The 12,768-nt window shown below is 40.4% G+C and overlaps 1 protein-coding gene across 1 annotated transcript in view; it reads left to right on the top strand.

Moving 5' to 3' along the window:
- Window positions 1-12,768, top strand: part of LOC112541123 (solute carrier family 2, facilitated glucose transporter member 5-like) — a 35,207-nt gene that overhangs the window by 9,695 nt on the left and 12,744 nt on the right. The window contains exons 4-6 of the mRNA XM_088149266.1: window positions 1,187-1,282; window positions 3,043-3,194; window positions 10,559-10,683. Coding sequence (XP_088005392.1) covers window positions 1,187-1,282; window positions 3,043-3,194; window positions 10,559-10,683 — 373 coding nt within the window. The remainder of the gene's footprint in view (window positions 1-1,186; window positions 1,283-3,042; window positions 3,195-10,558; window positions 10,684-12,768) is intronic.

Genomic DNA, 12,768 nt, shown 5'->3' with positions numbered 1-12,768 from the left:
TTCAAGGTTTAAGACAGAGCTGATATGTAAGCCTAGATTTCAAGGCCTTGCAAGATATTTTGATTAAACTTCAGTAGAACTATTATCTTATTACAAACGATAATACAAAATCAAGACATGTAGTTTCTAGATTGGTTTACAGGATCCATGGCATAAAAATCAGCAACCGCAAAAGCAGAAGAAAAGAGATAGTAAAAGAGCCAAATGTTTTAAACCCAACTCTTCTAGAAATTGGTAAGGTGGCAAAAAGGTCTTTCTCTTGATATGGAATTCTCATAAGAAAGGATATTGGGCTGTTGTCTGTTGGGGGGGGGGGAATCCATGAACAGAGCACCCCAATAAAGAAGGGCCTTAACGCAGCAACGTCAAGAGGAACTAAGCTCCTATGTGTTATGGCATTACTGATGGTCCAGTGGAGAATCATTCCAGATCTATAGTTTTCTATGAAATACACTGTTCTTTGGAATTATGTGTGACCCATGAAAAGGGATGATCTTACTGTGATACTGTGAAACACATTAAAATGAAGTTAAACTAGAACGGGACAGTAATTTGGATTTATGTGGAACAGAACTAATAGTTTCAGCAAGAGTGAAGAACTCATCCTTACCCATAAAATAAATTGATCTATCCTCTGCATAGTCAGGATGGCAGCCGCAGATCAAAGCACATGTACATGTATGTAACATGAATGTCCATACAGAAGGGATAGGGCTTCAATAACATGTCATGGATACCACCTAGATTTGGGGGGGGGGGCAAGTTGGTGGGTGCAGCATTGCAGTCCTTGTTCCCCCATTTGTCCATGTGTGCAGAATCAATGCACAAACAAAAGGAATGGGTTTTGGATTGCAGGGCTGCACCCCCCATCTTTCAGATTTTTACACAGTCCCGTGAATACCCCTAGGTATGGATATTTTTCTGTGTGCATGTGGTGGCTCCATGATTATGACAGTGCATAGGATTGTTTTAAATTGATTTAGTTAAAAAAAAACAAACCAAAAACCTTCTATATAGCAGGAGTTAATTTTGTGAACAAAGATCTCAACATCTAGAACCCATCTTTCTGCTTCTCAGACCAGAATGTATTGTTGTTATTATTTATGTTACAGCTGCAAATATACACAATTCACTTTGAATAAATAATCTTGTCAATTCAATTCATTTCACACTATTTTTCCAATAGGAACTGACAAAGAAGCTCGTTTGGGTTTCACTGGCCTCCACCACCATAACTTTCCACTATGGTTACAATATCTGGATAGTTTATTCTCCTGGTGTGGTAAGATCTTTCTGCAGTGCAGCTGACTTCTTAAAGAAGGGGATTTTGCCTAAGATTCAATCCCCAAAGTAATTCTGAAGTTTTTAAACTTGCCCAATACCTCTTTTTACAAGAGATGATTTTTAATTTATGAGTTAACAGTTGAATATTTCACAATGTATTCCATGTTCCTGCCCTGTAAGAAGTATGGAATTATGAACTGGGTATACAACAGGAATAGAATTGTTTTCCCTAAAAATTATACTTAGTTTTATACTCATGACATAGAAGGGAAAGTGGTCACACTGTAATATGTTTGAAGTTGGAGTGGAGATTATCTTCACTAAGAAACCTATTGGATGGATGGATGGATAGATAGATAGATAGATAGATAGATAGATAGATAGATAGATAGATAGATAGATAGATAGATAGATAGATAGATATACACACATACATATATAGGATATATATATATATGTAGGACCAGAGGCTCAGGTGTGATGTGCCCTTTCCCGGTAATGCCCACCAGTAATTGGGACACTGAATTTTGCACCACCTGCAGTTTTTGAGCGGTCTTCAAAGGCAGTGCCACTCTGAAGTAATCTACTCAAAAAGTGATGAGGACAAGGTATTTGTGATACTTAAGTGTCAGATGCTGCCATCTATCTGACCTGACTTCAGTTCTGATGTTACAATAAATATTTAGTTTCACCTGTGCCATGTCAAGTTCCTGAGAACGTATATACAATTTTGAGCTTGTCAAGGGGAACCCACCAATGTAAAATTCAGACTAAGGGTGCATTATCTTTAGAGATTTGGAGAAGGATGAAGGTCACCTTTCCCAACTCACAACCTAGAAGCAGGAACAAGTTGGAATGGTGTACTGACTGACTGACCCAGGGTGGAGCAGGCTATATCAATTCAGAGATGTTCCCTCTAAGTTGTATCAAGTATCTGTTCAGAACAATTATTCAAATCAAATAGGCTGTTTCTTTCAATTGACCAGCAAAGGAGAATCAAATTAATCCAAGTCAGTGCTTTGAATCAGAGTGATTCCCCATCAAATCAATAATTCAGACTGGATTGGAGCTGATCCTCACATCCCTATTATATATAAAAATCAGTTATCAATCAAATATGGTTGATTACTGATAGAATACAGTATATATAGTACGACATAAACCTTGAACAGTGGACAATGTAGTAAAATTCTAAAGGATTGTAAGTGGTCCATGCTAAACATGTTTAACCTTTAAGGAGAACTTTGCAATTCTGATATTGCTATTAATCTGATAAGAGATAAATAGTATAAGCGCCTTCTGATTCTCACTTTCATATTTGCTAAAAAAGATATCAGATAAAGCAAAAAATTGGCTTACAAGATAGATAATGCAAGAATACATGTTCCATGAATCAGTTTTGCCGGTTTCCTATAGTGTAGTGTTTCTCAACCTTGGCACCTTGAAGATGCGTGGACTTCAACTCCCAGAATTCCCCAGCCAGCCATGCTGGCTAGGGAATTCTGGGAGTTGAAGTCCACGCATCTTCAAGGTGCCAAGGTTGAGAAACAATGCTATTGTGCAATAGTGCTTTTCTTTCAAACTAGAGTTACTCTTGAGTTAGCAAATTGTAACGTTCTTTATAAATGAAATAATCCACAAGGCCATTTGTCAAGTCATTGCTCACATTTATCTGGCTGCATCACTGCCCTCCAACATTCAATTGGTCCCTGACCTGGGTTTTTGATGCCACCGGCCTGCTTTGTCCTTCTCTCATAGCTCCTGCGAGAGTTTTATAACGCCTCCTCATTTCATGTGCTAGAGAAACCAGAATATCAAGTCATTCTGCTGGCGATCAACACTGCCTTATTCCCACTGGGAGGGATGTTTGGCTCACTGGTGTCTGGTTTTTTGGCAGATACACTCGGCAGGTAAGCTTATTTCATGGTTGATTTGTGTTCACATACGTGCCAGCGTTCAACCCACAGAGCCCTTCACCCTGTTGACCAAGGGTAATGTAAGAACCACAGTACTCAGTTCCCAATGAAAGCAACTCCCACTGAAACCAGTCCCGCACGCACCAAAATTTAGCTTTTCCTCATTCCCCTTTCCCCTTCCCCCTTCTGTCTTTGAGTCTCTCTTGCACATGTCAAAGATTCTCTCCAGGTCTCATGCTGGTACGACCCTGGGCGTTCCTGAGAGCCAGATAACAGTCCATCTGCGCCTAACGGTTAATCTCCCAACCTTCCTCCCTTCCTGCCCATCACTGTAATGACAGAATCAAAGCAAGCAAACTAGCAAGGCGGTTGATTGATTGACTGATTGATTGATTGATTGATTGATTGTGAGGATTCTGACATAGAACAAAGTGAAAAGCAATCTAAGCGTCTGAAATCGTTAGTACTGTGCCTAAAAAAGTCTGGCTTTCTGTTCAGATAAGCTCACTTGTCAGACAAGATAATGCTCAACAGACTGAGAGTTGCCCAAGAGTTAAGAGGAGCAGCCTGAACAGTGTTGAGGAAACCACTGGCAGTCAGTGCAGCTCTTTCAAAATAGGATCCCAGTTAGCAGGTAACAATTAATATCTGCTAACAGGTAGCAACTATCAGTTGAGTTGCCATATCTTCCACCACCTGAAGCCTTTGGTTAGCCTCCTATTGCATGGTATGAGTTATTCTATGCAGCAAGCAGCATGATAAAGAATTGACATTATTGGGCAGTCTTGTGATTACCACTTTTAACTAGTCTCCATTCTGCTTTTTGTCTTAATTTCTCTCCTCTTCTTCCTCCCTCCCTTCTTGAGGCAATTTCCCCTCTTGAAGAATTACACCATCTTCAAATAGACTAACAAGTACTTTATTTACAGTTCAAAAAATACTAATGTTCAGAAGTGTGTAGGAGAAAAGACATTATTTTAGGTGATCATACCATGAAAGAAAAGAAAGGAACAGTAATGAGGTTAACAAACACGGCAAGGTTAAGGGAATATTCCAGAACCTCGCAATCACCAAGAGATCACCTCGCTTATGCAATTAACCTTTCCCTGTCCCTGTAGGGTTGCTTAACACCTCCTACAGGACACATTGCACAAGGCATGGATATTGTTGTCAGTTCCAAACAGTTCAGGAGTGGTCACAGCTAGTCTATAAGATGTAGTTGTACACATTCACTTCTTGCCACTGACTGCTACATGGAGAGAGTTAAGAGTTCAAGGATCAAGTCAGGCTGCAGACTTCCTGCTCCAATCTCACAATTTGATCTCTTTCTACAACAACACCTCTGCCTTGTCTGGATTCAGTTTTAACTTGGTTACCTACATGAAACCCATGCTCTACCTTGGCTATGATGACAGGAACTAACTGCTTCCTTAGAGTTAGATGGCAGTGAACAGTAAAGTTAAGAGTTACCAGCATATCGGTGCAACTCATTCCAAAGGTCTAGTTGAGCAACTTCATGACAGTGTTAAGTAGCATAGCAATCAAAATGGAACCTCCTTAACTTGGCAAGTTTCTAGCCCCATTTCTGCTATTCAGAAAGGTCTCCAGTTGCTCTTTTGTATTAGCATGTCTTCGGCAATGGCATGAAATCAGTTTCTTAATTCCAGCAGCACAGAAAGCACCTGACCTTCAGTCTTCTTCCCTGAGCTTTTGTTAGGTCCCTATTTCTCTTTCTTCTGGAGTGTGCTTCTAGTGTCAGCCCTTGCTATAGTACCTTTCTTATTTGATTCAGCTCATCTTCTCTTGCTATTCCTGTCCTCTTACCCTTTCTTCAACATCACAATAAATTTGCACTTGGGGCTCATGTATGACATTGTTTTTGTTGTTGTTGTTGTTGTTGTTTAGTCGTTAAGTCGTGTCCGACTCTCCGTGACCCCATGAACCATACTGCGCCAGGCCTTCCGGTCCTTCACTGCCTCCCTGAGTTTGCTCAGTTTCATGCTCATTGCTTCAGTGATGCTATCTAACCATCTCATCCTCTGCCGTCCTCTTATCCTTTTGCCTTCAATCTTTCCCAGCATCAGGGTCTTTTCCAAAGAGTCCTCTCTTCGCATTAGGTGACCAAAGTATCTGAGCTTGAGCTTCATTATCGATCCTTCCAATGAGCAATCATGGTTGATTTCCTTTAAGATTGACTGGTTTGACCTCCTAGCAGTCCAGGGGACTCTCAAGAGTCTTCTCCAGCACCACAGTTCAAAGGCATCAATTCTTCGGCGCTCCGCCTTCTTTATGGTCCAGCTCTCACAGCCATACATTACTACTGGAAAAACCATAGCTTTGACTATGCGGATCTTTGTCGGCAAGGTGACGTCTCTGCTTTTTAATATGCTATCTAGGCTTGCCATAGCTTTCCTCCCAAGGAGCAAGCGTCTTTTAATTTCATGGCTGCAGTCTCCATCTGCGGTGATCTTGGAGCCCAAATAAATGAAGTCTGTTACTGCTTCCATTTCTACCCCTTCTATTTGCCAGGAATTGATGGGTCCAGATGCCATGATCTTAGTTTTTTTAATGTTGAGTTTCAAACCAGCTTTCGCACTCTCCTCTTTCACCCTCATCAAGAGGCTCTTTAGTTCTTCTTCACTTTCTGCCATTAGGGTGGTATCGTCTGCATATCTGAGGTTGTTGATGATTCTCCCTGCAATCTTAATTCCGGCTTGTGATTCTTCCAGCCTGGCATTTCTCATGATGTACTCTGCATATAGGTTAAATAAGCAGGGTGACAGTATACAGCCTTGTCGTACACCTTTCCCTATTTTGAACCAATCGGTTGTTCCGTGACTGGTTCTAACTGTTGCTTCTTGGCCTGCATACAGATTTCTCAGGAGACAGGTAAGGTGGTCTGGTACTCCCATCTCTTTAAGAATTTGCCACAGTTTGTTGTGATCCACACAATCAAAGGCTTTTGCATAGTCAATGAAGCAGAAGTAGATATTTTTCTGGAACTCTCGTGCTTTCTCCATGATCCAGCGAATGTTGGCGATTTGATCTCTAGTTCCTCTGCCTCTTCGAAACCCAGCTTGTACATCCGGTAGTTCTCGGTTCATGTATTGCTGAAGCCTAGCTTGTAGGATTTTGAGCATAACCTTGCTAGCATGTGAAATGAGTGCAATTGTGCGATAGTTTGAGCATTCTTTGGCATTGCCCTTCTTTGGAATTGGAACGTAAACTGACCTTTTCCAATCCCGTGGCCACTGTTGCGTTTTCCAAACTTGCTGGCATATTGAGTGCAGCACTTTAACACCATCGTCTTTTAGTATTTTAAATAACTCAGCTGGAATACTGTCATCTCCACTAGCTTTGTTGTTAGAAATGCTTCCTAAGGCCCACTTGACTTCACTCTCTAGGATGTCTGGCTCAAGGTCAGCGATCACACCAGCGTGGACATCAGGGACATTAAGATCTTTCTTGTATAGTTCTTCTGTGTATTCTTGCCACCTCTTCTTAATCTCTTCTGCTTCTGTTAGGTCCCTGCCTTTTTTGTCCTTTATCATGCCCATCTTTGCACTAAACGTTCCTTTCATATCTCCAATTTTCTTGAAGAGATCTCTAGTCTTCCCCATTCTATTGTTTTCCTCAATTTCTTTGCATTGTTCATTTAAGAAGGCTTTCTTATCTCTCCTTGCTATTCTCTGGAAATCTGCATTCAGTTGCTTATATCTTTCCCTTTCACCCTTGCTTTTCGCATTCCTTCTTTCCACAGCTATTTGTAAAGCCTCATCAGACAGCCATTTTGCTTTCTTGCATTTCTTTTTCTTTGGGATGGTTTTAGTTGCTGCCTCCTGTACAATGTTACGGACCTCCGTCCATAGTTCTTCAGGCACTCTGTCTACCAAATCTAATCCTCTAAATCTATTCATCACCTTCACTGTGTACTCACAAGGAATATGATCTAAGTCATACCTGAGTGGTCTAGTGGTTTTCCCTACATTCTTCAATTTAAGCCTAAATTTTGCAGTAAGAAGCTCATGATCTGAGCCACAGTCAGCTCCTGGTCTTGTTTTTGCTGTCTGTATAGAGCTTCTCCATCTTTGGCTGCAAAGTATGTAATCAATCTGGTTTCGGTATTGACCATCTGGTGATGTCCATGTGTAGAGTCGTCTCTTGTGTTGTTGGAAAAGAGTGTTTGCTATGACTAGCTTGTTCTCTTGACAGAACTCTATTAGCCTTTGCCCTGCTTCATTTTGTACTCCAAGGCCAAACTTGCCTGTTATTCCGATTACTCCTTGACTTCCTACTTTAGCATTCCAATCCCCTATGATGAAAAGGACATCTTTTTTTGGTGCTAGTTCTAGAAGATGTTGTAGGTCTTCATAGAAGCGGTCAACCTCAGCTTCTTCAGCATCAGTGGTTGGGGCATAGACTTGGATGACTGTGATATTGAATGGTTTGCCTTGGATACGCACTGAGATCATTCTGTCGTTTTTGAGGTTGTACCCCATTACTGCCTTTCCCACTCTCTTATTGACTATGATTGCAACTCCATTTCTTCTAAGGGTTTCTTGCCCACAGTAGTAGATATAATGGTCACCCGAATTAAATTCACCCATTCCCGTCCATTTCAGTTCGCTGATTCCCAAGATGTCGATGTTCAGTCTTGTCATCTCATGCTTGACCACATCCAGCTTGCCTTGGTTCATAGATCTTACATTCCAGGTACCTATACAATATTGTTCTTTGCAGCATCGGACCTTCTTTTCGCTTCCAGATACATCCACAGCTGAACGTCCTTTCGGCTTTGGCCCAGCCGCTTCACTCTTTCTGGAGCTACTTGGAATTGCCCTCCGCTCTTCCCCAGTAGCATATTGGACACCTTCCGACCTGAGGGGCTCATCTTCCGGCGTCATATCTTTTAGCCTTTTAACATTGTCCATGGGGTTTTCTTGGCAAGGATACTGGAGTGGGTTGCCATTTCCTTCTCCAGTGGACCACATTTTGTCAGAACTCTCTGTCATGACCTGTCCGTCTTGGGTGGCCCTGCACGGTATAGCTCATGGCTTCACTGAGTTACGCAAGCCCCTTCGCCACGACAAGGCAGTGATCCATGAAGGGGATGACATTGTTTACTTCCCTCAAAACCAAAATATTCCAACCATTACATGTCACAACTGCAAAATCATTTCCATCCACCTTTTTGGTTGATTGATTATGTCCTGTTAAGTCATTGTCAACTCTTAGTGACCACACAGGTAGATTTTCTCCATGACAAACTGTCTCTAACCTAGTCTTTCAGGTCTTCCAACGGTGCACTCATCACCACTATAACTGAGTCCATCCACCTTTCCCAGCACCAGAGCCTTCTCCAGAGAGTTAGATTTTCACATAATGTGTCTGAAGTAGGATAATTTGAGCCTGGTCATTTGTGCCTTGAGTAAGACTTTGGGTTGATTTGGTCAATGATCCATTGGTTTGCTTTCTTGGCTGTCCATGGTATTCTCAGGAGTCTTCTCCAACACCAAAGTTCAAAAGCTTCAATACTCTTCCTATCCTGCTTCTTCAAAGTCCAACTTTCGCTTCCACAGAGTGTCACAGGGAATTCCATGGCTTGCATGATAGGTAGGTATAGGTAGGTAGGTATCTTTGTAGGTATAGACACATCACGGCATCTGAATATCTTTCCAAGGCCTTCATGGCTGCTTTACCAAGTGCTAGTCTGCAGCGTATTTCTTGACTGCTTGTTTCTTTACTATTGATGGTTGTTCCTAAAAGGCAAAAGCTATCCGCCACTTCGATATCTTCATTGTCAGTTCTATGGCTGATTGTTCTACCTGTTGTCATTAGTTTGTTCGTCTTCATGTTTATTTTAGTCCCATTTTTTCACAGTGCTCCTTGACTTTTATTATAGAGCTTGCAGATCCTTTACATCTTCAGCTATCAGGGTAGTGTCATCAGCATAGCACAAATTATCAATATTTTTTATTACTTGCTATATTATTGCATACATAAAAATACCATTATTCCCCTTTGTCCCTTTCAGTTTCATAGAAGTTTATGCACTTATATGCTTATTTGTTAGATTTATGTCCCTTCTTTCCTGCAGGAGGTCAAGGCTGCATATATAATACTCCCTCATTAAATTGATTTTCCACAAAAAGTAACTCTAAGAGAGACAGAATAACCAGTCCAAAGCCATCCAGTGAGTTTCCCTGGCTGAGAATTGACCTGAATCTGGGTCTTCCTATTCTACACTCAACACTTTAAACCACTGTACTACAGGTTAGCTATACAGGTACTCCCCAGGTAAAGAATGCCCGGTCTAAAGGCAACCCATAGTTAAGAATGGAGCCTATTTGAGTTAAATACACAATGGTTTCAGAATTACACAGTACTACTTATACAGTATTACACAATAATACTGTTCCAGCTTACATACAAATTCGACTTAAGGACAGACTTTGGGAACAAAACTCGTTCTGAAACTGGGGAATACCTGTATACATATGTACTATCTTCTCAGAGGCGAAAATTGTTCAACTTCATCTGGACTCTTCTGTAAACTCAGTCAGTAGATTTGCTGCCTGCCTAATATTCCTTCTATGATGTCTGCTTGCTTAGCAAGAAACATTCATTCAATCACTAGCAATGTGCAATCAAGTATACCAGTTAGAGCACACCTGTCTCTTGCACTGTTCAGTTGAGCACAGAGCTTTTCTGATCACTTTTTTCTTCTGATCCCTTCTCTCTTACTTCTGGTCAGTTTCACCTCTGAGTTCCGCACTAAATCATTGCTCTCCGGGCACTTCATCCTTAGCTCCATTTCTCATCTCGGCTTGGCAGAAGACACACAGAGGCACAGCTTGGCTAGATTCTAAGTTCTGTTTCAGACACGAATGTTGTACACCCATCAATTGATTGCCCATTGCAGTGTAAAGATGCCAGAGTCTTTACTATTACATTTACAGAATTGCTAGCCTCAATACTTACTCTTCTTGTGTAATCCTGCTGATAAACGCCTCTTGGTAATTCAGGAATCATCTGAATATTTGTTCTTAGACCATTTCTGGTTCTGTCCTTTATGATATATGTTTCTCAACATCAGGCTTCCATCTAATCAGGCTTCCACATTTTTTTTTCCTTTTTAAAAAATTCATTAGATTTTTACCTCACTTTTCTTTCAGGATCTCAAAACCATGTACCCCGTACACATACCTCCAACATTTCCTCACAAGAACAAACATGTAGGTTGGACTGAGTAAAGTCAAGGCCCAAACTCAATGTTTCATGTTGCTGAGGGGGGACCCCTTCACTGTTTATTCAAAGATTTCCCTCCAGATTCTTACTCCTTTCATTTTTTTTCCCAGGAAATGTTCTTTGGTGCTAATTAATATTTCAGCCCTTATCAGTGCCATCTTCATGAGTTGTAGCCATTTTATATATGCCATTGAATTCATCTTTTTTGCTCGTTTGTTCACTGGGATATGTGCAGGTGGGTCATATTCATAGATTTAATCATTTAATTCTTTGAAAGATTTTTTTTTTTACTTGTTTGCTTATATTATTTCTAATCTGCTCTGTAGCAAATTGTTTGGTGGATTACAATGCTGCCTCATGAACTTAAAAAAAAAAATCTAAAATCACTTTTAAAAGAAATTTTAAAAACCCAAAACACACAAACAGCAAGACGATTGGGTTGTCATCAAGGCCATCAAGTTTGTGTTAACTCTTAGTGACCACATAGAATTTATCCAGGCAGCAAGTCTATACAATGCAATTAATAAATATTACAAGAAAACAAAACAAAATAATATTTCAGTGTAAAAATAATGATGATAAAACCATGGAAATACATTTGTCTTTGGAAAAGACAGATGTATTTTCCTGGCACACAAAAGAGATATTAATTTATGCAACAAGTGTATCTCCTTGGCCAGGGCCTTTAGTAACCCACAACTGTAGAAGGTCCTCTTTTTTTGGCCATCTTGTTGACTTCAATTGTTGAAGATTCCTAGAAGGCTTCTGAAGGTGACCTTGGGCCAAGGGAACTACATAAGCAAGGAGAAGCTGCTTAGTTTGAAAATGCTCTAGCACAGAAGTCATTTAACCAAACCTGACTCTGGAAATGAAAGAATACACTACAAGGAAATCCTGTGCTCGTTTGTTCATTGGGATATGTGCAGGTGGGTCATATCCCTAGATATAGTCATTTAATTCTTTAAAAGATTTTTTTTTTTACTTGTTTGCTTATATTATTTCTAATCTGCTCTGTAGCAAATTGGTGGATTACAATGTTGCCTCATGCAACTTTGATATGGTGAGAAGCCTACGTAGTTCTGATGGTGCTGAGAGTGATGCTGGTGGGAACATTAGCTGTTATTAGTGACATCCTTACTAGTACGGTCAAAAAAGGGGGAGAAAAACTGAGTTATGTATGATGTTGGGGGGGGGGGAGTGAGAGCAGGTAGGCCTATAGGTATGAAGGAAGCCAATCCATCAAGAGGAAGGAGTTCCAAAATCGAGGCCAGAAGATGCCAATAGCAATTTATTTCTATATGTTGCCAAGAAAAAAAGTTCAGATATGATTGTCCCATTTAGACAAGTTTGGGTGCCCAGGGATGCCACATCAGAAGGGAGTCCCCTAATTGAGTAAACCTTCCATGGGTAAATATGGAAGTCATGCTATAGTAAGACCAAAGACCACAAGGAAATCTAGTCCATCGATATAAGTACTGAAAGATAAGTGCTTCACTTTACAAAGACACAGACAATCAGAACATAGGAAAAAAAAGACATGAAGAAAGGAAAACTTAAAATTATCAAAGCAGAAATTAAGTGTATTGAACTAGATGTTTTTAGAAATAAGTGAACTTTGATGGACCACAGTGGGCTCCTTTAAACCAGATCATTATATGGTACATTATTCTGGGCATGAGACCATGCTAAGAAGTGCAAGTGATGCTCAAATGGACATTACTAAGTATACACTTAGACATAACCCAATCGCAACAGGAGTATATCTTTTAGGAAGCTGTTATCCAGCAGACTTCAGTATTAGGCAAGTATATGTAAAGGAGGAAGATGAGGGAATGAATGAGGTGCCTATACATATATCGGTGCTGATATACACTGGATAAATAAATAAATAAATAAATAAATAAATAAATAAAATGAAGGAATGAAGCTGTCATTCTTTTATTCGCTAATCTGGCACAAAGCATCTACCTATCAGAATATGACAGGAATAAATAAATATATGCTAAAAGTTAGGAATATACTGAAACCATAATTTTATTTATTTGGGGGCGAGATGCCTTCAAGTCAGTGATGACTCCTGGCGACTGCCTAGACAAGTCCCTGCAGTTTTCTTGGCAAGATTTTGGCAGTGGTTTGCCCTTGTCTCCTTCCTAGGGCTGAGAGAGAGGGACTGGCCCAAGGTCACCCAGTTGGCTTCATGCCTAAGGCAGAATTAGAAATCACAGTCTCCTAGTTTCTAGCCTGGTGCCTTCACCACCACACCAACCTAGTTCTGTAATTTTAAATTAGAAATCCAATTTCATTTGAATTGATTTGTGGG

This window comes from Python bivittatus, unplaced genomic scaffold (genome assembly GCF_059951505.1).
Source record: "Python bivittatus isolate LINGU-HERP-01145 unplaced genomic scaffold, Pbiv_v1 ctg000590_np1212, whole genome shotgun sequence".
Classification (NCBI taxonomy): domain Eukaryota; kingdom Metazoa; phylum Chordata; class Lepidosauria; order Squamata; family Pythonidae; genus Python; species Python bivittatus.
The sequence above is the reverse complement of the archived record's forward strand: the minus strand, read 5'-3'. Positions and strand labels throughout refer to the sequence as shown.